The sequence below is a fragment of the Cervus elaphus genome, chromosome 9, assembly GCF_910594005.1.
Source record: "Cervus elaphus chromosome 9, mCerEla1.1, whole genome shotgun sequence".
NCBI classification, from domain to species: Eukaryota; Metazoa; Chordata; class Mammalia; order Artiodactyla; family Cervidae; genus Cervus; species Cervus elaphus.
The window spans coordinates 19,586,118-19,608,061 of record NC_057823.1 but is presented as its reverse complement, the minus strand read 5'-3'; the positions used below and the strand labels follow the sequence as shown (position 1 = coordinate 19,608,061).

Here is a 21,944-nt window from a genome sequence, read left to right as displayed (position 1 = left end):
ATAAGAGACGGAAGCAGAGCCTCCGGGGTGGGCGCCTCCAGAGATCCACCTTCTTCGCCCTCGGTCTCCTGGAGAAAGGCGGAAGGAATGCGGACCTTTCCAAAATGACAGCCTCAACAGCCTATCAGAAGCGAGTTCTGGAAGGCGGGGCGGAAGACTGGAAGAATGGAACGGATTGACGGGACGAGTAGCCAATGAGAGGTTTGATTCTGATAGTACCGGGCCACCAGAGGACCTGTCCGGGAAGGGAAATGGGGCTACGTCCAGGTAGTGTTACGCTAGTTAACGTCCCGATGACGTCATAGGTCAATGCGCGCTGCTCTGCGGTACGCCCACTCCCACCCTAGATGCCCCAGTAAATGACAGCTCCTGGCGGGCATCTGCGTGTGGACCTTTTCTGCTTAAAGGTCACCTTCTTTCTGAGTTGCAGTTTCCATCCCTACATTGGCCTTAGTTTCCTCACTCTGTTTAACAGGGAAGAAACCTTAGGGAATCTTGGAGTATAACTAGATCATTGACCTAAACAGATGCTTAATCTACCACCCACCGTCAGTCTTTGGGTCTTTGTTTAACAAATATTTATAAATCCTTACTGGATGTCAGAATCCCTCTGCCAAGCAGGAGACGCAGGTTTGAATCTGGAGAAGGAAATGGCAACCCACTCTAGTATTCTTGCCTGAAGAATCCCATGAACAGAGAAACCTGGTAGGCTACAGTTCATGGGGTCTGAGCGACTAAACAACAACATCTGGGATGTCAGACATTTTCCCCCTCTCTGTCTCTTTATCCTGCTTTATTCCACATCTTCTCCCCCATAAGGAGGATTTATTTATCTTCCCTTGACATTAAAGTATGTATTTCCATCTCAATCCTGTTAATAAACAAAATTCAACTGAGTAAATGTGGAGATCTTATTGCTCTTATTAAGAGATTTATGAATCAAGCAGCATCTCATCTGTCAAGCAGAGATAATTCCAGGTTGTTGTTCAGTAATTCAGTTGTGTCCGACTTTTTGTGACCCCATGGGCTGCAGCACCCCAGGCTTCCCTGTCCTTCACCATCTCCCAGAGTTTGCTCAAAATCATGTCCATTGAGTCAGTGATGCCATCCAACCATTGCATCCTCTGTTTCCCTCTTCTTGCCTTCAATCTTTCCCCACATCAGTGTCTTTTTCAATGAGCTGACTCTTTGAATCAGGTGGCCAAAGTATTGGAGATTCAGCTTCAGCATCAGTCCTTCCAATGAATATTGAGGGTTGATTTCCTTTAGGATTGTATAAAATGGAAGACTTTTATAGAAAAGAGGGTGGAACAAAGAAGTCACGCACAACAGAAAAATGAAAGCCGTCAGGTGAGGCCAGCTTTTGATTGGTTGAGTTGTGTTTCCATTGGCTGGGCAGGAAGAAAGTCTTTTCTCCCACTTTAGTAAAGTAGTAGCAGTTTCTGTTTGGGAGCATAAGGTGAGTCTCTTCTGGTTCCTGTCTGTAACTGATGTCTTCCTGTTTGGGGTAATTGAAGAGTGACAGGTCATAAGAGTTCTCTCTGCAAGCCTTTTTAACTCCATTTTTTTATTTAATTTGTCTGCACTGGGTCTCAGTTGCCGCATGCAGGATCTTTTAGTTGAGTCATGGAGGCTCTTAGTTGCATCATGTGGAATCTAGTTTCCTGACCAGGGATAGAACCTGGGCCCCCTGCATTGGGAGTGTGGGGTCTTAACCACTGGACCACCAGGGAAGTCCCTCTGATGCCAATTTTAGTTGAGGTTTCCTGTTTTTAATTTTCACAGATCTATGAACATATTTAGTTTCTGCCTCCCACCAACAGAGCATCTACCCTGTGAGGGCAGAGACTGTGTCTGTGGCCATCACTGCTTTGTCACAGCTCGTACACAATAAATGATTGATTAATGATAGTGTAAGTATAGGAGCTTCCAGGTGGCACAGTGGTAAAGAATTTGCCTACAATGCAGGAGACGCAGGAGACTCGGGTTTGATCCCTGGGTCAGGAAGATCCCTGGAGGAGGAAATGGCAACCCAATCCAGTATTCTTGCCTGGAAAATTTTATAGACAGAGGAGCCTGGTGGGCAGGCTGCAGTCCATGGTGTTGCAATGAGTCAGACACAACTGAGCATGCAGGCACCAGTGTAAACATAGAGCTCATGTGCTAATTATAGTAATTATTATAATTGCCTCCTGGACCTCATCCTTGGGATGTTCACCAGGCATCCCAAACACAAATTTGACCTCTTTTCTCATATTCTCTCCTCCTCCTGTGACTCCATCCCCCCACTCCCATCGTCAAAGCCAGAGGTTGTGGACTCCTCTCTTTTTCTCATCCTTTATTCCCCTGCCCCTCTCTCCCATCCCCTCCCTCAGTTGCCTTCCTCTGTCCCTCCTGCCTCCTAAATGTCTGACCACTTATCACCCTCTCCTCTGCTGCTGCCCTTATCCGGGCCCTGTCATCACTCCCTGGGCCTGTGTTGTTTCCTGCTCCCCAAACTCCCTGCTCTGTGCTCACCTCACACAGTCTGTCCTTTGCATAGGAGTCAGACAGAGTCTTTCTTTCTTTCTTTCTTTTCAAATTGAATTATAGTTGATTTACAATGGGATTCCCTGGTGGCTCAGATGGTAAAGAATCCGCCTGCAATGCCGGAGACCCGGGTTTGATCCCTGGGTCGAGAAGATCCCCTGGAGAAGAAAATGGCAATCCACTCCAGTATTCTTGCCTGGGAAATCCCCGTGGGCGGAGGAGACTGATGGGCTACAGTCCATGGTGTTGCAGAGTCAGACACGATTGAACTAGCACTTTCACTTTCATTTGATTTACAGTGTTCTGTTACTTTCAGGTATATAGCAAAGTGATTCACATAAATATATATATCTCAGATTATTTTCCATTATAGGCTATTGCAAAATATTGAATATAGTTCCCTGTAGTGTACAATAGGCCCTTGTTGGTTACCTATTTTATGTTTAGTAGTGTGTATATTGGAGCAGGAAATGGCAACCCACTCCAGTGCTCTTGCCTGGAGAATCCCATGGACGGAGGAGCCTGGTAGTCAACAGTCCATGGGGTCCAGAAGAGTCGGACACAACTGAGCAACTTCACTTTCACTTTTTACTTTCATGCACTGGAGAAGGAAATGGCAACCCACTCCAGTGTTCTTGCCTGGCAAATCCCAGGGACGGAGGAGCCTGGTAGGCTGCCGTCTATGGGGTCGCGCAGAGTCGGACACGACTGAAGTGACTTAGCAGCAGCAGTGTGTATATGGGGCTTCCCAGGTGGCACTAGTGGTAAAGAACCCGCATGCCCACGCAGGAGATGCAAGAGACATAGGCTTGATCCCTGGGTTTTGTTCGTGGGTCGGGAAGATACCCTGGAGGATGAAATGGCAACCCACTCCATTCTCTTGCCTGGTGAATGAATCCCATGGACAGAAGAGCCTAGTGGGCTACAGTCCATGGGATCACAGAGAGTCAGACACGAACTGAAGCAGCTTAACACATGCACACACATACTGAGAAAGTTGTACCTTTTTTTTCAGTTCTTTTTTTAATTCTTTATTGAAGTATAGTTGATTTACAGTGTTGTGTTAATTTCAGATGTATAGTAGAGTGAGTCATATATGTATATATAATATATTCAATTATATAGAGAGACATTTTTCAGAAATTTGAAAATATCTATTTTTATTTATTTGGTTGTGCCAGGTCTTGCCAGGTCTTAGTTGCGGCAGGAGTGATCTTCAGTCTTCTTTGCGGCATCTTTAGTTGTGGCCTGTGCGATCTAGTTCCCTGACCAGGGATTGAACCTGAGCCCAGAACACTGAGAGCTCAGAGTCTATTTATTTAATTTTGGCCGATCCATGAAGCTTGCAGGATCTTAGTTCCCTGAAACCAGAAATTTAATCCGCACCCTCGGGAGTGAAAGCAGAGTCCTAACTGCTGGACCGTCAGGGAAGTCCCTCTAACTGGAATTGGCATTGTTTTTTCACTGACTTTAGTTTTCCTAACCTATTTATGTGTTTCCTAACCTATTTATGCAAGTGATATGGGTTTTCCACATGCTGGAGATATGCCTCTACTTTTTAAAAAAACTGGGTCAATAAGTCCCTGTATGCCTGGGAGTGTCGTCTGGCTTAATTATTAACAACACACCCCCCTTTCACTCTCAACAGTGTCTCTTGGACCATCAATTGTAACAGTGTTTCCATTTAGACCCTTATCTGTAATGGGAATACACGCATGGTGCTGAGACAAATCTTTTTAAAATGTATTTATTTATTTTAAAAATTAATTTATTTTTATTCATTTGGCCAAGCCAGGTCTTAGTTGTGGCAATGGGGGATCTCTGATCTTTTGCTGTGGCATATAGGGTCTTTTGTTGTGGCATGTGACTTCTGGCTCCCTGACCAGGGTGGAACCTGTGTCCCCTGCATTGGGAGCGTGGAGTCTTAGCCACCGGACCGCCAGGGAAGTCCCCAGATGGGAATCTTTCTATTGACTAGAGTGTCCCAAGCACTTGGGACAGGGCTTGGCCTTTAGTAGGTGCTTAAGAAATATTAGTTGAATTTATATGAGTGGGTGTGCGCGCACGCGCTATCACTTTAGTCATGTCTGCCTCTTTTGTAACTGCATGGACTGTAGCCCGCCAGGCTCCTCTCTCCCGGGGGATTCTCCAGGCAAGAATACTGAAGTGGGTTGCCATGCTCTCTTCCAGGGGATCTTCCCGACCCAGGGATCGAAGAACCTGTGTCTCTTATGTCTCCTGCACTGGCAGGCGTGTTCTTTACCCCTAGTGCCACCTGTGAAGCATATATATATATATACACACACACACACACACACACACACATATACTATATACACACACACATATGTATTTTCTTTTAATTCACCCCTCCTCACCCCCCTATATGTATATATTTTAAAGCTAATTTAAAGGAAAACTTTTGCAGACATAGCCGAAAGTGGGAAGAGTTTACGCAAAACTCTGCGTTAATGTAACAGAATAGAGGGAATTCCCTGGCAGTTCAGTGGTTAGAACTCTGAGCTCTCACTGCCGAGGTTGTGGGGTTCAATCCCTGGTAGGAGAACTAAGATCCTGCAAGTTGCAAGGCAAGGCAAAAAAAAAAAAAAGTAACACAGTAGAACTGGGTTGTGCAAGATGGTGGCCATTGGCCACTGTGGCTGCTGAACCCTTAGATATGGTCGGTCCAAATGGAAATGTGCCATAAATGTGAAATCTATACTGGATTCAGAAGACTCAGTACAAGAAGCCATGCCAAGTATCTCAGTAACTTTTATATTGACCACATGTTTAAACTGCAGTATTTTGGATATATCGGGTTCAATCAAGTACATTCCTAAATAAACTTTTTTACTTTCTTTCTTATATATGTATATATATATTTTTTGCCCATGCCACAAGGCATGTAGTCTCTTATTTCCAGACCATGGATCAAACCCCCTGTGGTGGAAGCTCAGAGTCTTAACCACTGGACCACCAGGGGAGTCCCTACTTTTGTTTCTTTTTAAACTTTAGCTGTTTTTATTTCCTTTCTTTGTTTTGCTTTTTTAAAAATGTGACCACTAAAAATAATAATAATAATAACATTAAATATGCAGCTCACATCCCTATTTCTCTCATGTGGCCAGACATTAAAAGGTTATCAAGATTCATGTGCCTAAGTATGGTCATGAAGAGCATCTAACTTTCTCTATTACCTGCTTCCAGAAGGACCAAATGAGGGTTTTGCCTTGTACCTCTGCAAATGAACATGAGATGTCCATCATGAAACCATGAGTGAAGGAAGTTGAAAGCAGATGTTGGAGATGGTGGGGATAACTAGCATTGTCCTCAAGAGCCCTGGAGTGTTCACCCTCCACCCTGTGAGCCTGTTTATGTGGACTCTGAAAACTGTCCACTTTGAAAAACAAACCAAAGGACATAAAAGAACGAAATGTCTTGAAGTTGCTTTTATTCCGAGAAGTCTGTGGGCTCCACCCGGACGCTGTTGGCGCCAGCTGACTCACAGCACCCAGGCACCACAAGATGGTGAGGGCGCCCAGGCCTACGGGAAGCCCTGGTCCTCCAGCCAGTCAATGTGACTGAATTTGCCCGCCATTGAGGGCTGGCCTGGCTGCCCCACCCCCGAGTGGTCCCCTCTGCATCCCCCGCTCCTTGGGCGAGTGAAGAGCAGGCTTTAATGCTCCTCCGTCCCACGCTTTCGGGGTCTGTGCCCGGCAGCCCTACAGCCCTGTTCTCCTCAGAGGGCATTTCCTGCAGCCTCCCCTACTCATCAAGGGGATCTCTTCAGTCATGGGCATCTTCTCTGTCCTCGAGGCTCCAGACAGCCCTTGCCCAGAGCCCCTGCCCAGGCAGGGAGTGGGCACATGTGGACCAGAGTCACTGTCCTCCGGGGACCTGAGACCTGGCCCCAGAGAGGAGGCTAGGAGGCCACTTGGGCCGCTGTGGGCTGTACCAGGATGGTGGTGGCCTGCAGTGGGTAGTAGCGGCCCCGCCAGGTCTTCCAGAAGATGCCCTTCTTGCGCTGCTGCCGCTGCCGCGGAATGGAGTGGAAATACTGGCCATTCAGGTTGGAGTGACTGCAGGTGCCGAACCACCAGCCACCTGCCGGGGTCAGAGAAAGGGAACACGGTCAAGCCTGTGGGTCTCCAGTGGGGCCAAGGCGGGGAGGGGGCTGCGTGTTGGCCATCACCCGCTTTAGATGAGAGAACTTTGGCAGTGGTTGTCAGACTGCGTTCTGAGGAACCCCAGCTTGTGACAAAGGCACCTCGGGGGCTCAGGGCACCTCCCACCCCATTCTGGTAAATGCGGCTTTTACATCCCTGACCCTGGTGAGTTACTTCTCCACACTTGCCACATGGTGAACATTTATTAAAGCCTTTCTATGACTGTCCTGTGTTTCACTAGTTTGTACCACATTGAACCATGTGAAATTAATCACTCTTCCATCCTTCTTCCCAAGAAGGAAATGGCAACCCACTCCAGTGTCCCTGCCTGGGAAATCCCATGGACAGAGGAGCCTGGCGGGCTCCAGTCCTCGGGGTCACAAAGAGTCGGACATGACTCGGTGACTAAACAACAAACAACCATCCTTCGACCCACCACAAGGCAGTTTCATCTGTTTCACTTCACAGGGCATGGGCTCTGCTTTCAATTTGTCTTGGTGGCTAGCCTGTGGCAGTCATCTCACTGTGTTAATCCTGTAGCAGTCCTATGGTGTGGGCAGGATGGTTATACCCCTTCTTTTTTTCTGGCCTCACCATGAAGGATCCTAGTTCCCTGACCAAGGATTGAACCTACAGTGGAAGCTCAGATTCCCCAACCACTGGACCACCAGGGAAGTCTCTACCCATTTTAAAGCTGGGGAAAATGTAGGTGGGGGGCATTGTCAGTTGCCTAAGAGTCCACAGCAAGTAAGGAGAAGGGGGGCATGGAAATAAGGACTTCCCTGGTGGTCCAGTGGTTAAGACTCTACACTCCCAATGCAGGGGGCACGGGTTTGATTTCTGGTCAGGGAACTGGATCCCACATGCCTCAACTAAGACCCAGTGCAGCCAAAAAAACAGTGGCGTGGAAACAGATGAGGTTGAAGGCGGGGCAGGGATGCAGAAAAGCTGTGTGGCGAAGGGCAAGATGGGGAGGGACAGGGCTTGCTTACCAGAGAGGCTCCTGGCGCAGTTCCTGTCTCTGCGGAGGTCATGGTCCTGGTCCCAAGTGGAGAAGGGCAGGGAGAGGCCACTGGGCGAGAAGGTGGTGGCGCCCAGTTTGCTGGCCACCGGTGGCGTGAGCTTCAGGCTGTAGGCGGTGTCTTCACCCCCAAGGTGGACGGGGAACTGCAAGGACTTGGCGTTGCCCTCCCAGTCCTGCAGCTGCACAGCCAGGCGGCTGCCACGGTCCCCGAGGATGCGATGTACCTTCTCCAGGCCCAGCCAGAACTCACCTGCCAAGGGAGAGGCCAATCCATGAAGAGGACCCCCAGATCTGTAGCCCCCTCCTCCCCACTGTGCCTCCAGCCTGCAGGAAACACCTACCGTGGGGGTCTCCAAAGCCATCTTTGTAGGCTTCCCAGGGCTGGTTAAAGTCCACGGAACCATCCTGACGCCTCTGAATTACAGTCCAGCCTCCGTCTGCCCAGAAAAGTGTGAGGTCATCAGGAGGATTCTTCTTACGAGGGATCCTGCCTCCCCTATTTGGCTCCCTAAACCCCAAAGCACCTCTAAACCCAGGGAGAGCGGTTCCTCTCACCCACCCCAGCAGGATGGGAGGAAGACCAGCAAAGAAAGAAAGTGAGCTGGCCAGTAAGCTAGGGGTTCTGCCTAGATCTTTGTCCCAGGACCCAGCAGAGAAGGAGGAAGTGGGGAATAAGAAGTGGCTGCACTTCATGGAAAGACAACCAGGCCCATGATATTCGGGGTACCTGGGGGCCAGCCTAGCCCTACCTGAGGTCATCTTGCAGTTAACCAGGAAAGGCGGGGATCCCTGGGGCTGGATCTGGAACAATCCACTTTCCCTCTCTCCATCTTCAAACAGCTCCTGGCAGTCCCTGGGCAGTCCTGAAGGACAGACAAAGATAGGGGGGATTGAAACGGAGAGCCATCCTAGGGGCGTCTCAGGAAACAGGCATGTCTGGGGGCTAGGCAGTGGGTGACAGGGGCAGGAGGGGCACTCCTCAGCTCATCGTGCCCCCTTCCACTTGCCTAAAGTTGTCCATGACTCCCCAGGACCAGCCAGACCCACTCCCCCCTCCTCCCACCCTGAACACCCATCCTCTGGCCACACAGCCTTCCTGGTAGCACACGCGCTCTGACCACAGGGCCTTTGAACACGCTCGTGTTCTGCCTGGGGCCTCTTCCCTCAGGCAGTTCTCTGCCTCATATTAAAGGTCCCAGCTTCTGTAAGGGATGATATCTCTGACACCCATACCTCCCCTCTCCCCCCACATCCCGTTGCAATAAAAAGGGAAAAAAGCGGAATGAGTTTTTTTTCTTTCCCTTTCCTGAGAACAAAGAAGATAAAGAGAACAGTCGTCAGGCCTGAACATTCCTAGTTGTTTCCTTTTTCTCACTTTAACTGCTCCTAACTCTGCATGTCTGTAACGAAGCTTGCTCTTCTGCCTTCCTGGGGTTTACCCTTACAACACCCTTCCCCTTGTAGTTACACATTGGAAAGAAGACCACAGAGCCACCAAACGGCCAGACTCAATTACTGAGTTACTAACACCAGTCTCAGAGCCACCGAACGGCCAGACTCAATTACTGAGTTACTAACACCAGTCTATGACTGTCTTAGAAACAATGCAAGAGGAAGAAATCAAGATCCTATCACCTTTGTTCCTCAGCACCGACTCCTGACTATGAGCCTTTGCCTTATATAAGGCCCGAGACTCCTCATGGGGGTGGAGGGGGGCACAGTTCTTGAGGCATGAGCTTACTGTGTTTCCCTCTTCTTTGGCTGAGAATTAAAGCCACCTTTCTATTTCCTCCAAACTCTGTCTCTGTATTTTTTTCTTCGGCTTCAGTGGGCAGAGAAGGCCAAGATTTTGACCATCAACAGCCGGAGACCAGGCTAAGGGCCCCTGAGGACTTCCTATTCCCCAACACTGGGGCCATCTGTCATCTCTCCCCAACTTCCCATACTGTATGAGGTCCCTGAAGTCAGGGACGAGGAATGGCTCTCTGCCCACCATCTGGTACAGGCTGATGCCAGCCCACAGCAGATGTTTAATAAAGATGCCATGAAGGAATGATTGAAGGAGGGGGACCAGAGTGGGGGTGAGGCCAGAACAGAGAAACAGGAAGGGGCTCTGCTTCCTCCAGCCGCGGGTGAGCATCAGGCCTGGATAGGGTTTGGGGGGCACCACAGAGGCCCCACCCCAGGTCCCGGGCATCTGAGAGGGAGAAGGAAGGATTGAAGAGTGAAGGAGGGAGGGACTGAGGGATGGCTCAGGCATGTCTGCAGACTGGGGAAGTCCCTGGCCCCCACCCCAGCAGGAAAAGTAGAGGAAAGGTTGAAGGGGGAAGGGAAGGCTCAGGTTGTGGGGTGAACATGTTGGGACTGTGGGGATTGGGGCGGGCCCAGAGTGACTGGTGACATTTTCCGGCCCCTCAGGCAGCTCCCCTTTCGCCTACTTTCCTCTCTTCCAATCACAACAGGCAGCCGGCCAAACCACCAATGTGGCTTCTATTAGCACCAGCTGTTTGTCTCCCCAGCTCTGACCTTTCTCCGGCTTGGCAGGGCTGAGCCTGGAGTCCCCCAACCTACACATGACCCCCCTCCCCCATCACATTCCTGAGGTGGGACCTTTGCCTGCCGGCCCCTCCCAGAAGCCCCTCATAGCAGGGCTACCATTTGGGAGGGTGTAGCGGACCCTTCCCCTTCCCAGTGGGGGAGGTGGTGGGACCGAGAGGTGGGAGAGTCCTCAAGACCAGAGGGCTGGAAGCCAGCAACCAGCCTGAGGGCGGGTGTGAAGTGGGGGATTCGAACTTTCACCCAGTTGGCTGCAGACTGCCGCAGATGCCAGCGCGGGGGATGGGGTAGGAGGACCACGCCGAAGCCAGCCAGGTCTGGAGCTGTGAACTTAGGGTGGGACAGAGACACTGGGGAGCTGGGAGCCAGGGTCAGACACCTACAGACATGCTGGTTTGGAGATCTGGGGTGCTCTGGGGCACACACAATAAAGGATCTAGAACTTGTAGGAGTCGGGGCAGGGTGAGAAGGGGCGATCAGCAACTTCCAGGTCAACAGAAGGGTGAGAGCCAGGCAAAGCATGTGGATCAAGGGCCCCAGACTTGTTAAGAGATGCAAAAGTGAGTGGTGTGACTGGCCAGGGAGATGGGGGTTCCCTGCCTTAGTCTCCCTTCCCAGATCCACACTCTAAAATGAGGGGCCAGACTTCCCTGGCCATCCCATGGTTAAGACTCTGTGCTTCCAATGCATGGGGCGTGAGTTCAATCCCTGGTCAGGGAACTAGGATCCCACATGCCAAGTGAATCAGGAAAAAAAAAAAAACCCAACAATAAACACCTGGCGGCCCCAAAGATCAGTACACCCCCTCCCAGGCAGCCGATCTCTTTTAACCCAAGGGGGGTCCAGTCTCCCAACTGGCACCCTTTTGTCCACCATCCTGCCCTCCTGGAAGGGTCCAACCCCCAGGAAGGTGGCCCTGAGCCATACCACCCCTTTCCCCACACTCTTGCAGCTCAACCCCCTCTTGGACCCGCGTTCCCAACCCCTGCCCCAGTTAGTGGTTCTTGAGGCTTTGGGAAAATCCCACTGACTTTCTGGAAAGAAGGGTTGGGGTAGGGAGCCCAGAGAGGAAGGGGTAGGGCTGAAGAGGGGGATGTCCTGGTCACCCCTTCACCAGAGACCTGTCCTCCCAGGAGGACACACAGCCAGGGCCTCTCTTTCTCAGTAAGGTGGACCCGACAAGGAGAGGGGAAAGAATGGTAAGTGGGGGTGGGGGGGGGGGGGAGTGTGCTAGAGACCAGCAAAGGGTTGGACACTCACTGTGCAGGCGGCTGATATTGTGAGCTGGGCCGGCAAGCTGGGCCATCTTGGGCAGCCTCTTCCTCCTGGTGGTCTTGGCCATCTCGTGGCCCAGGTGCCTGGGGGCCAGGTGATCCATCTGGAACAGGACCAGGAGGAGAATGTCAGGTCTGGCTGGCTCAGGCTGCTCAACCTGCCTGGCTCCACAACCAGACCCACAGGGTCCACCTTGAACCTCCCTCCCCATCTGGAGCAAGCAGTGGCACCTGGCTCTGTAGATTCTGGATTCGCAGGTGCTGCTTCTCCAAGTGCCGCTGCTGCTGGGCCACCTTCTGGAAGAGTTGCTGGATCCTGCTGTTCTGAGCCTCCAGCTGAGTCTGAGGAGAGTGTAAAAAAAGTCTGGTGAGGATCTGGTCTTCTGCCACCACTTTCTCCATTCATCTGCTGGTCCTGTTTCCAACTCTCCATCCTTTGAGGCCGGGGCAGAAGAGCCCAGGCTTTCCTGGTGGCTCAGTGGTAAAGAATTCGCCTGTTCGTGCAGGAGATGCAGGAGATGCGGGTTCAATCCCTGGAGATTGGGAAGCTATCTTGGAGGAGGAAATGGCAACCCACTCCAGTGTTCTTGCTTGGAGAATCCTATGGACAGGGGAGCCTGGAGGGCTACAGTCCTTGCTGTGCATAGTCGCTCACTCGTGTCCCACTCTTCACGACCCCATGGACTGTAGCCTGCCAGGCTTCTCTGACCATGGGGATTCTCCAGGCAAGAATAATGGAGCGGGTTGTCATGCCCTCCTCCAAGGTATCTTCCAACCCAGGGATCGAACCCAGGGTCTCCTGCATTGAGGCGGATTCTTTACCGTCTGAACCACCAGGGAAGCTCGTTACAGTCCACGGGGTCGCAAAAGAGCCGGATATCACGGAACGACTGAGCACGCAGGCAAAACGGAGAGACCAGGGTATTCGGGATGCGCCCTTTCCTGTTCACTCCCTTCCAGGGCAGTAGAGTATGTACCTGCAAGCTGCGGAGGGTTTCCGGGGAGGCATCGCCGCCGCCGGGAGTGACCAGATTGGTCTGGGCGCGCGGAGGCGCGGCGGACCCCTCAGGATCCTTGCAGGCGGCCCCGCACGCGCCCAGACGCCGTTCCAGCTCGCCCAGCTGCCCACGGGTGCGCTCCACGTGTTCGCGCAGCCCGTGGCCGAGCTGCAGGAGCCCGTGCGCCAGCACGTTCACCTCGTCCCAGGAGGCAAAGCGCGGCGTCTCGGGAGGCTCCGGGCGGCCCTGCGCGCTCAGCAGCCCGGCGGTGGCGGCGCACAGCATCAGGGCTGCTCCGGCTGTCGGCGCACAGCGCATCCTTCCTGGTGGTCCAGGCTTCGGAACGCGGAGATTCCGGGAGGCAGGAGTGAGGGGGCGCCAGAGAGACTCTGGGGTCGAGATGCGAGGGCTGGAGACCCGAGGGCCCTGGAGGAGGGCTCGCTTCGGTGCAGAAGCCAGACGAAAGACTCGAATCACAGCCACTGGCCCTCGGCTTGGTGTCTCCGCGCGCGACGCCCTTGTTATAAGCGCTGCGCGAGGAAGGCGGAGCCTGGAAGGCGGGGTGCGTGAAGTTCCGGGGGTGGGGCGTGGGGGCCGGGGTTGGGGTTCAGTACGCTGGAAGCAGGGTAGTTATGCGGGGTCTGGGGCGCCGTGGGAGGTGCGCAAGTCAGGCTTCTCTCACCAGGCCCTGATGTGCGTTTTCCGTCGTGCCTTCTCTGCTGACCATGGGAGACGTGACTTCCTCTCCCCGCGGTCCCCTTCCAGGCAACGGAATTCCGAGGCCCCCCAACTCCACACCAGCCACGTTCAGTGGGGAAACGGCGCCGGCAGGAACGGCATGCCCGTCAGCATTCCTGACGCCCACTCTCCAAGTCATGAGCTAGAGAAGAGGGTTCTGGTATGTTGAGTCCAGCAGGACCAGGCAGGAAGCCCGGAGGCACGCAAACATCCCCTCCTCCGGGAGAGCATATCAAGACCAGGCTGGACCCCCTGGGGAGGCACCTCCCAGGCTTCCGCTGTCCTTCCTGCTCAAGACTTCGTCATCGCAGATGTGTTTGTGGGATTCCTTTCTTTTTCTTTTTGTATTTGGGTGTGCTGGGTCTTAGTTGAGGCAGGCAGGGTCTTTAGTTCCCGGACCAGGGATCAAACCTGGGTCCCCTGCATTGCGAGCTGGAGTCCCAGCCACTGGACCACCAAGGAAGTCCGTTTGCCTGATTCTTAAACATCCCTCATCCCACTCCTCACAACTTAGTGCCCTGGTGGCAGGGCCCAGGTCTGTCTTGTTCAGTCTCCAGCTGGGGCCCATCTCCCCACTGCCCACTCACCCTCAGGGTCTTCAGAGTCTTGACTGTTTGCCTGCACCGAAGCAGAAAACTCAGGAGGGAAGAGGGACTGCCTGGAAGAATGTTCTTCCATCTTCAGTCTCCCTCTCCTCCCACATTCACTAATTCAAAAAAAGGGCCCTCTGCTCTCCTACATGGAGCCCCCAGGCTGGTGGAAGAACCCTAACATCTGAGCCTGGGGTAGGGGCAGAGCTGGGACAGAGGAAGAGTTGAATTGAGGCCATGATTTGGGCCACGTTCGATTTGGTCTGCTACTGTTAAGTTGCTCAGTCTTGTCCGTCTCTTTGGGACACCATGGACCGTAGGGAAGTCCTCTATAATCTCATCTTGCGTGCAAGCTAAGTTGCTTCAGTTATGTCTGACTCTGCGACCCTATGGACTGTAGCTCTCCAGGCTCCTCTGTCCATGGGATTTCTCGGCAAACATACTGGAGTGGGTTACCATTTCCTTCTCTAGGCTTAACACTTATTTAACAAACTTTTACTGAAGCCCTCCTCCTCCAGCCCCACCAACTTCCCTATACCCTGTACAAAAATTGAGGCTGGCATAGAAAACCTACCTGCCAGGAAAAACCCAGGGACACTGGCACAGACAGAGCACACGCAAGAAGAACAGAGTTGACTCAGCGGGGCTCGGAGCCAGCTGGGCCTCTGGAATCCGAAACTCCCCGCCCCGGGGCTGACGTGCAGGACACCACTCATACACTTGGCTGAGCCAGACTTCAGGATGGCAGATCCCAGCAGCTGTGACAGGCAGATGGGAAGGGCGGGGAGCAAAACCTTGGCAAGGAGTAGATCTAGACAGCCACCATCTCTGCCCAGGCAGCCAGCTGGTTCAGCTGCCAGGTCTCGGCCTCTTTCTGAGTGAGGGTCACTGGTCTCCCAGAATGGGCTCTTCTCTCTGGCTTCTTCTTCTTTTGTCAAAGATATATTTATTTACTTAATTTTTGGCTGTGCTGGGTCTTTGTGGGCCTTTTCCAGTTGCGGTGCACAGGCTTCTCACTTCAGTGGTTTCTCTTTTTGGGGAGCATGGGTTGCAGTAGTTGTGGCACATGGGCTTAGTTGCTCCTTGGCATGTGGGATCTTCCCGGACCAGGGATGGAACCCTTACCTCAGGTGGATTCCTTACCACTGCGCCACAAGGGAAGCCCACCTCCCTGGCTTCTTGCGCTGAGAAATATGATCAGTTACTTTCTCAACCTGATGGCCGTTTCCTGATCCACTTCTCAGGGGCTTCTATCTCTGTGCTGTCTTTCAGAGGGCACAGAATACACCCAAGGCTCTTAGAGACACCTGTAGTGAACAAGCTACAAAAGAGTTTCTCCAGGGGCCTGGAACTGACTCTGGACTGTATCCTAAAAACTGCTCTGTGGAATATGCCTTTGTTCCAGCAACAATTTATCACCATGATGAACTGTTTCTTTGGCACCTGTTTTGTTCTGGCTGGGGCTTCCCTCATTCAAATGGTAAAGAATCTACCTGCAATGCAAGAGACCAGGTTCTATCCCTGGGTCTGAAAGATCCCCTAGAGAAGGGAATGGCTATCTACTCCAGTGTTCTTGCTTGGAGAATCCCACAGACAGAGGAGCCTGGCGGGTTATAGTCCATGCGATCACAAAGAGTCGGACACCACTGAGCATACACTATGAGGATCTTTTTAAAAAGGTAATTTCAAGGCTTCCTTGGTGGCCCAGTGGTTAAGATTCCGCCTTGCAATGCAAGAGACAGTGGTCTGATCCCTGGTCTGGGAAGATCCCACATACCGTGGGGCAACTGACCCTTGTGCCACAACCACTAAGCCTGTGCACCCTGGAGACGATGAGAAGCTCTCACTCGCCATAGCTAGAAAAAACCCACATGGAGCAACAAAGAACCAGCACAGCCAAAAATAAAGAAATAAATAAACTGAAGCAACTAGCAGCAGCAGCAAATTAGTTCAGTTCAGTCGCTCAGTTGTGTCCGACTCTTTGAGACCCCAGGGACTGCAGCATGCCAGGCTTCCCTGTCCTTCACCATCTCCCAGAGTTTGCTCAAACTCACGTCCATCGAGTTGGTGATGCCATCCAACCATCTCACCCTCTGTCGTCCCTTTCTGCCTTTAATCTTTCCCAGCATCAGGGTCTTTTCAAATGAGCCAGTTCTTTGCATCAGGTGGCCAAAGTATTGGAGTTTCAGCTTCAGCATCAGTCCTTCCAATAGCTATTCAGGACTGATTTCCTTTTGGATTGACTGGTTTGACCTCCTTGCAATCCAAGGGACTCTCAAGAGTCTTCTCCAACACCACAGATCAAAAGCAGCAATTCTTCGGTGCTCAGCTTTCTTTATGGTCCAACTCTTACATCCATACATGACTGCTGGAAAAACCATAGCTTTGACTAAACAATCCTTTGTCAGCAAAGTAATGTCTCTGCTTTTTAATATGCTGTCTAGGTTGGTCATAGCTTTTTTTCCAAGGAGGAAGCATCTTTTAATTTCATTCCTGTAGTCACCATCTGCAGTGATTTTGGAGCCCAGAAAAATAAAGTCAGTCACTGTTTCCATTGTTTCCCCATCTATTTGCCATGAAGTGATGTGACCAGATGCCATGATCATTGTTTTTTGAATGTTGAGTTTTAAACCAGCTTTTTCACTCTCCTCTTTCACTTTTATCAAGAGGCTCTTTAGTTCTTCTTTGCTTTCTGCTGTAAAGGTGGTGTCATCTGCATATCTGAGCTTATTGATATTTCTCCTGGCAATCTTGATTCCAGCTTGTGCTTCATCACTCCCAGCATTTCGCATGATGTCTCTGCATATAAGTCAAATAAGCAGGGTGACAATATACATCCTTGACATACTCCTTCCCCAATTTGGAACCAGTCTGTTGTTCCATGTCCAGTTCTAACAGTTGCTTCTTGACCTGCATACAGATTTCTCAGGAGGCAGGTAAGTTGGTCTGGTATTCCCATCTCTTGAAGAATTTTTCAGTTTGTTGTGATCCACACAGTGTATAAAATACACACAGAGGAAAAAAAAGATAATCATGCAATTTTTTTTTTCGGAACCACTTCAGGATATGTTGCAGACTTGATTCTATTGCAGGCTTGATTAGTGCTTTTACTAAGAACAAGGACATTTGCTTATGTAACTGCAGCACAGATAGCAACTGGAGGAAGTTTGACCCTGACCTAATGCTGTTATCTAATCTATGGTCCAGATTCCAGTTTCATCAACTGTGCCCATCATGTCCTTTACAGAAATGCTTTCTCTCTGGAGTTCCATCCAGTATCACATGGTGAATTTCCTTGTTTCCTTAAGTATTAGTCACCTCTGTCGTGTCTGATTTTGTGCGACCCCATGGACTGTAGCCCACTAGGCTCCTCTGTCCATGGGATTCTGCAGGCAAGAATACTGGAGTGGGTAGCCATTCCCTTCTCCAGGGGATCTCCAGGGATTGAACCCGAGTCTCCTGCATTGAAGATGAAATCTTTACCATCTGAGCCATCAAGGAAGCCCCAAGAGTACTGGAGTAAGTAGCCATTTCCTTCTCCAAAGGATCTTTGCAACCCAGGGATTGAACCCAGGTCTCTTGCACTACAGATGGATTCTTTATCATCTGAGCCACCAAGGGACCCCAAAGTAGGATCTTGTTTATCCATCCTATATATACCGGTTTGCATCTGCCCAATTCACCCCTCTCCCACACCACTCCCCCTTGACAACCACAAGTCTGTTATCTTTGCTCTATGTTTAACCACTTAACTTTTTTTTTTTTTTTGTCATGCAGCATGTGAGATCTTAGTTTCCTGACCAGGGATCAAACCCAGGCCACCTGAATGGAAGCTTGGAGTCTTAACCACTGGCCTGCCAGGCAGCCCCTAACCACTTGAATTTAGTGTTGGGTGATTGGTGCTGTAATGGGAAGCACAGAAGATGGCAGAGAAGAGGCCACCCCCAGCAGGAAAGGCTTTTGGTGGGGGGTGGGGGGTGCGCCTGAGACTGAAGAGTCATAAGATTATCCAGACGAAAAGTGTCTGGAGTGAGTGACCCAGATTGGGGAAGACAGTGAATAACGCACTGTAGCCTGGGATATGTGTCTGTTTTTTCCCGGACCAGGCCAGAGGGGCACTGGGGCTTTGTGTGTAGATATCCTAAGAGAAGTTGCAGAGTCTCTGTCCAGGAATGGCCCCCTCACCACTTTTCCTGTGAGACTCTAGTCACATCCAGGTCACCAGGAAGGTCAGCTTTAGGGCAGGAGGCTCAGACCAGAAAGGATGACTCAGATTCTGGGCTGAGCCTCCAGAAAGAAGTGGGGTGGACTCTGCCCAAGTCGTTCTTCCCACCTCCTCTTGCCTCCCACCCAGTCCTGCTAGCCGGGGTGCTTGCGTGCGTGTAAACCTGCAACCTTTGGACCCCAGGGCAAACAGCCCTGACCTCCCTCAGGAAAGAATAATAAGTGCAACAGGGTACATTAACTTAGCATTCATCTTGATCCCATTAGGCACATGCATAGTCCAGTCTTTTGTCAGTCTCAACTCAGCCCTGAAAATGAAAGTGTTCCTTTCCCTTTTGGACTGACCGGAAAGTTGTGAGGTTCTGAAATGTTCACATACTTGACTGAAGACAGTCAGCTTGGAAAGGCCAAGGTTTGAAACTTGTTCTCTCAAGTTCCTAACTAATGAATCTTTATTTAAAAAAAAAAATCTTGCCTGTTTTTGTAAGTTAACGGGTTTCCCTGGTAGCTCAGCTGGTAAAGAACCCGCCTCCAATGCTGGAGGCTCCGGTTCGATTCCTGGGTCGGGAAGATCCACGGGAGAAGGGATAGGCTACCCCCTCCAGTATACTTGGGGTTCCCTGGTGGCTCAACTGGTCAAGAATCCACCTGCAGTACGGGATCCCTGGGTTGGGAAATCCCCTGGAGAAGGGAAAGGCTACTCACTCCAGTATTCTGGCCTGGAGAATTCCATGGACTGTATAGTCCATGGGGTCGCAAAGAGTTGGACATGACTTTCACTTTCACTTTGTAAGTTACAGTTTTGAATGGGTGAGGCGTCAGCATCGTGCCAAGCCCCCAAAGTCTAAAAACCGTAGCCAGAAGGACTTCTCTGGTGGCCCCGTGGCTAAGACTCGGTGCTCCCAATACAGGGGGCCGGGGTTCCAGCCCTGGTCAGAGAATTAGACCCCACATGCTGCAGCTAAGAGCCCGCATCATGCCTCAGCTAAAAGACCCCACCTGCCACAACCATAATAAAAAGATCCTGAGTGTCACGTGCCGCAACTGAGACCCAGTGCAGCCAAATAAATATTGTTAAAAATAAAAAATAAAAACCCATAGCTGGAAAACCTCCCTTTCCCTAATCATGTATTCACCTGAAACTTTGTTCAAGAGTGTTTATTCAGGTTTATTCATAATCATTTTTTAAATTCTTTGTGGGTCTAAACATATTCCTTTTCAAAACTTCAAAATTGTTATGGACTGAATGTTTGGATTCTCTTAAAATTCATATGTTGAATGCAATGAGCAACAAAGGTTTACTGTATAGCACAAGGAACTATAGTCAATAGTTATCTTGTAACAAACTATAATGAAAGATAATTTCAAAAATAATATGTGTATATGTATAACTGAATCACCTTGCTGTGTACCTGAAACATTGTAAGTCAACTATACTTCAATAAAATATAAATATTAAAAAAATTTAATTCATATATTGAAGCCCTAAAACCCCAATCTAATGGTAATTGGAGGTGGGGCCTTTGGGAGGTGGTTAGGTCATGACGGGACTTCCCAGGTGGCTCAGTGGGTAAAAGAATCTGCCTGCAGTGCAAGAGACACAGGCAGACACGGGTTCGATCCCTGGGTGGGGAAGATCCCCTGGAGGAGGGCATGGCCACTCACTCCAGTATTCTTGCCTGGAGAATTCCATGGACAGCGGGCTACAGTCCATGGAGTCACAAAGAGTCAGATATGACTTAGCATAGCACAGCAATCTGTACATACTTCAGGTGCATGATCTAATCAACTTTGACCTCTGTAAACACCTGTGACTCTATCAGCCTGATGAAGGTAATAGAAATCTCTATCACACCCCAAAGCTTCCTTATCCCTCTTAGGAAGCTCCCACTGGCTCCTCCCATCTTCCCCAGATAACCACATCTTGCTTTCCATCACTGCAGATAAGTTTGCATTTCCTAGAATTTTATATAAACGGAATCACATAGAATGAACTCTTTTTTTTTTTGTCCACTTTTTTTCTTCACCTAGCACGATTATTTTGAAAGTCATCCCTGTTGCAGTGTGTATCAATAGTTTATTTATTTTTAATGTCGATATGGATTAAACCAACAAATGAAATCCATTCTTCTGTTGAAGGACATTTGAGTTGTTTCCGGTCTTTGCTTATTAAAAATAAAGGCTTCTGGGACTCCCCTGGTGCTTCAGTGGTTCAGTGGCTTCACCTTCCAATGCAGACGGTGTGAGTTCAATCCCTGGTTGGGGAGCTAAGATCCCACATGCTTCATGGCCAAAAACCAAAACATAAAATAGAAATTGTAACAACTTGTATTGTAAAATATTGTAACAAATCCAGTAGAGACTTTAAAAATTGTCCACAACAACAAAAATTTTTTTAAAAATACAGCTCCTATGGACAATTCACATACAACTTTCAAGAAGTTTTTTTTAATTGAAGTATATTTTATTTACAATGTGTTAATTTCTGCTGAGCAGCAAAGTGATTCAGATATATATATATATATATATATATATATATGCATTCTTCTTTATAGTCTTTTCCATTATGGTTTATCATAGAACACTGAATATAGTCCCCTGTGCTATGCAATAGGACCTTGTTCTTTAACCATCCTATATATCATAGTTTGCATCTGCTAATCCCAAACTTCCAATCCTTTCTGCCCCCTTGGCAACCTCAAGTCTGTTCCCTATGTCTGTGAGTCTGTTTCAGTTTGGTAGATAAGTTCACTTGGATCTGATTTTAGATTCCACATATACATGATATCATATGGTATTTGCCTTGATTTTGGATTTGCTTCACTTAGTATGTGCATCTAATGTCAGGTACAAGTTTTTGATGGAATAGTGCTTTCATTACTCTTGGAGAAAAAAAATTTTATTAAAAATTTTAATTTCAATTTCCCTAGTACTCCTGTCCCCTATCCATCCAGTTTCCCTCATACATTATCCACAATCACTGTCAATAGTATGTGCATATATATATATCACTGAGTCACCTTTCTGTAACCTGAAACTAACACTATATTGTAAATCAACTATAATTCAATTTAAATAATAAAGACCAAAAAGAGGTTCTTCTAGGTTTTAAGTCACAGTAAATCTTTATTGCATGGTAAGATTTTCCCTTTCTACTCCCTTGCAGAACATTTATGGTTTTATTTTCATGCTTAGTTATTTGATGCAGATTACAACATCTTACAGCCCTGAAATTAAAACATGCTTGCTCCTTGGAAGGAAAGCTATGACAAACCTTAACAGCATATTCAAAAGCAGAGACATCACTTTGCCAGCAAAGGTCCACATAGCCTAAGCTATGGTTTTTCCAGTAGTCATGTATGGATGTGAGAGCTGGACCATAAAGTAGGCTGAGTGCCAAAAAATTGATGCTTTCGAATTGTGTTGCTGGAGAAGACTCTTGAGGGTCCCTTGGACTGCAAGGAGATCAAGCTGGTCAATCCTAAAGGAAATCAACCCTGAATATTCATTGGAAGGACTGATGCAGAAGCTCCAGTACTTTGGCCATCTGAAGCTAAGAGCTGACTCACTGGAAAAGACCCTGATGCTGGGCAAGATTGAAGGCGGGAGGAGAAGGGGACGACAGAGGATGAGATGGCTGGATGGCATCATCAACTCAATGGACATGAGTTTGAGCAAACTCTAGGAGATGGTGAAGAGCAGAGGAGCCTGGCATACTGCAGTCCATGGGGTCGCAAACAGTCAGACATGACTTAGTGACTGCACAACAATATCTTAATGGATCAGTTACATCACTTCCCTAACCAATGATTTATTGTAAGTGACTGGCTTACAGTCTAGAAACG

The 21,944-nt window shown here is 49.5% G+C and overlaps 1 protein-coding gene across 2 annotated transcripts; it reads right to left on the bottom strand.

Annotated features, from left to right (window-relative positions):
- Positions 1-5,963: 5,963 nt before the first annotated feature.
- On the bottom strand, positions 5,964-14,488 carry ANGPTL4 (angiopoietin like 4). Of its 2 annotated transcripts, none has more exons than XM_043911733.1 (8): positions 14,450-14,488; positions 12,527-13,427; positions 11,781-11,891; positions 11,536-11,653; positions 8,469-8,582; positions 8,061-8,156; positions 7,688-7,969; positions 5,964-6,633 (listed from the first exon to the last, which is right to left on the bottom strand). In XM_043911733.1, the coding sequence occupies exons 2-8, from the start codon at positions 12,863-12,865 to the stop codon at positions 6,452-6,454; spliced, it is 1,242 nt and encodes a 413-aa protein (XP_043767668.1). In that variant the 5' UTR covers positions 12,866-13,427; positions 14,450-14,488; the 3' UTR covers positions 5,964-6,451. The 2 variants fall into 2 exon arrangements, with proteins under 2 accessions (XP_043767668.1, XP_043767669.1); XM_043911734.1 differs by lacking the exon at positions 14,450-14,488 and having other exon boundaries at positions 12,527-13,097; positions 13,230-13,407.
- Between the last annotated feature and the right edge of the window lie 7,456 nt (positions 14,489-21,944).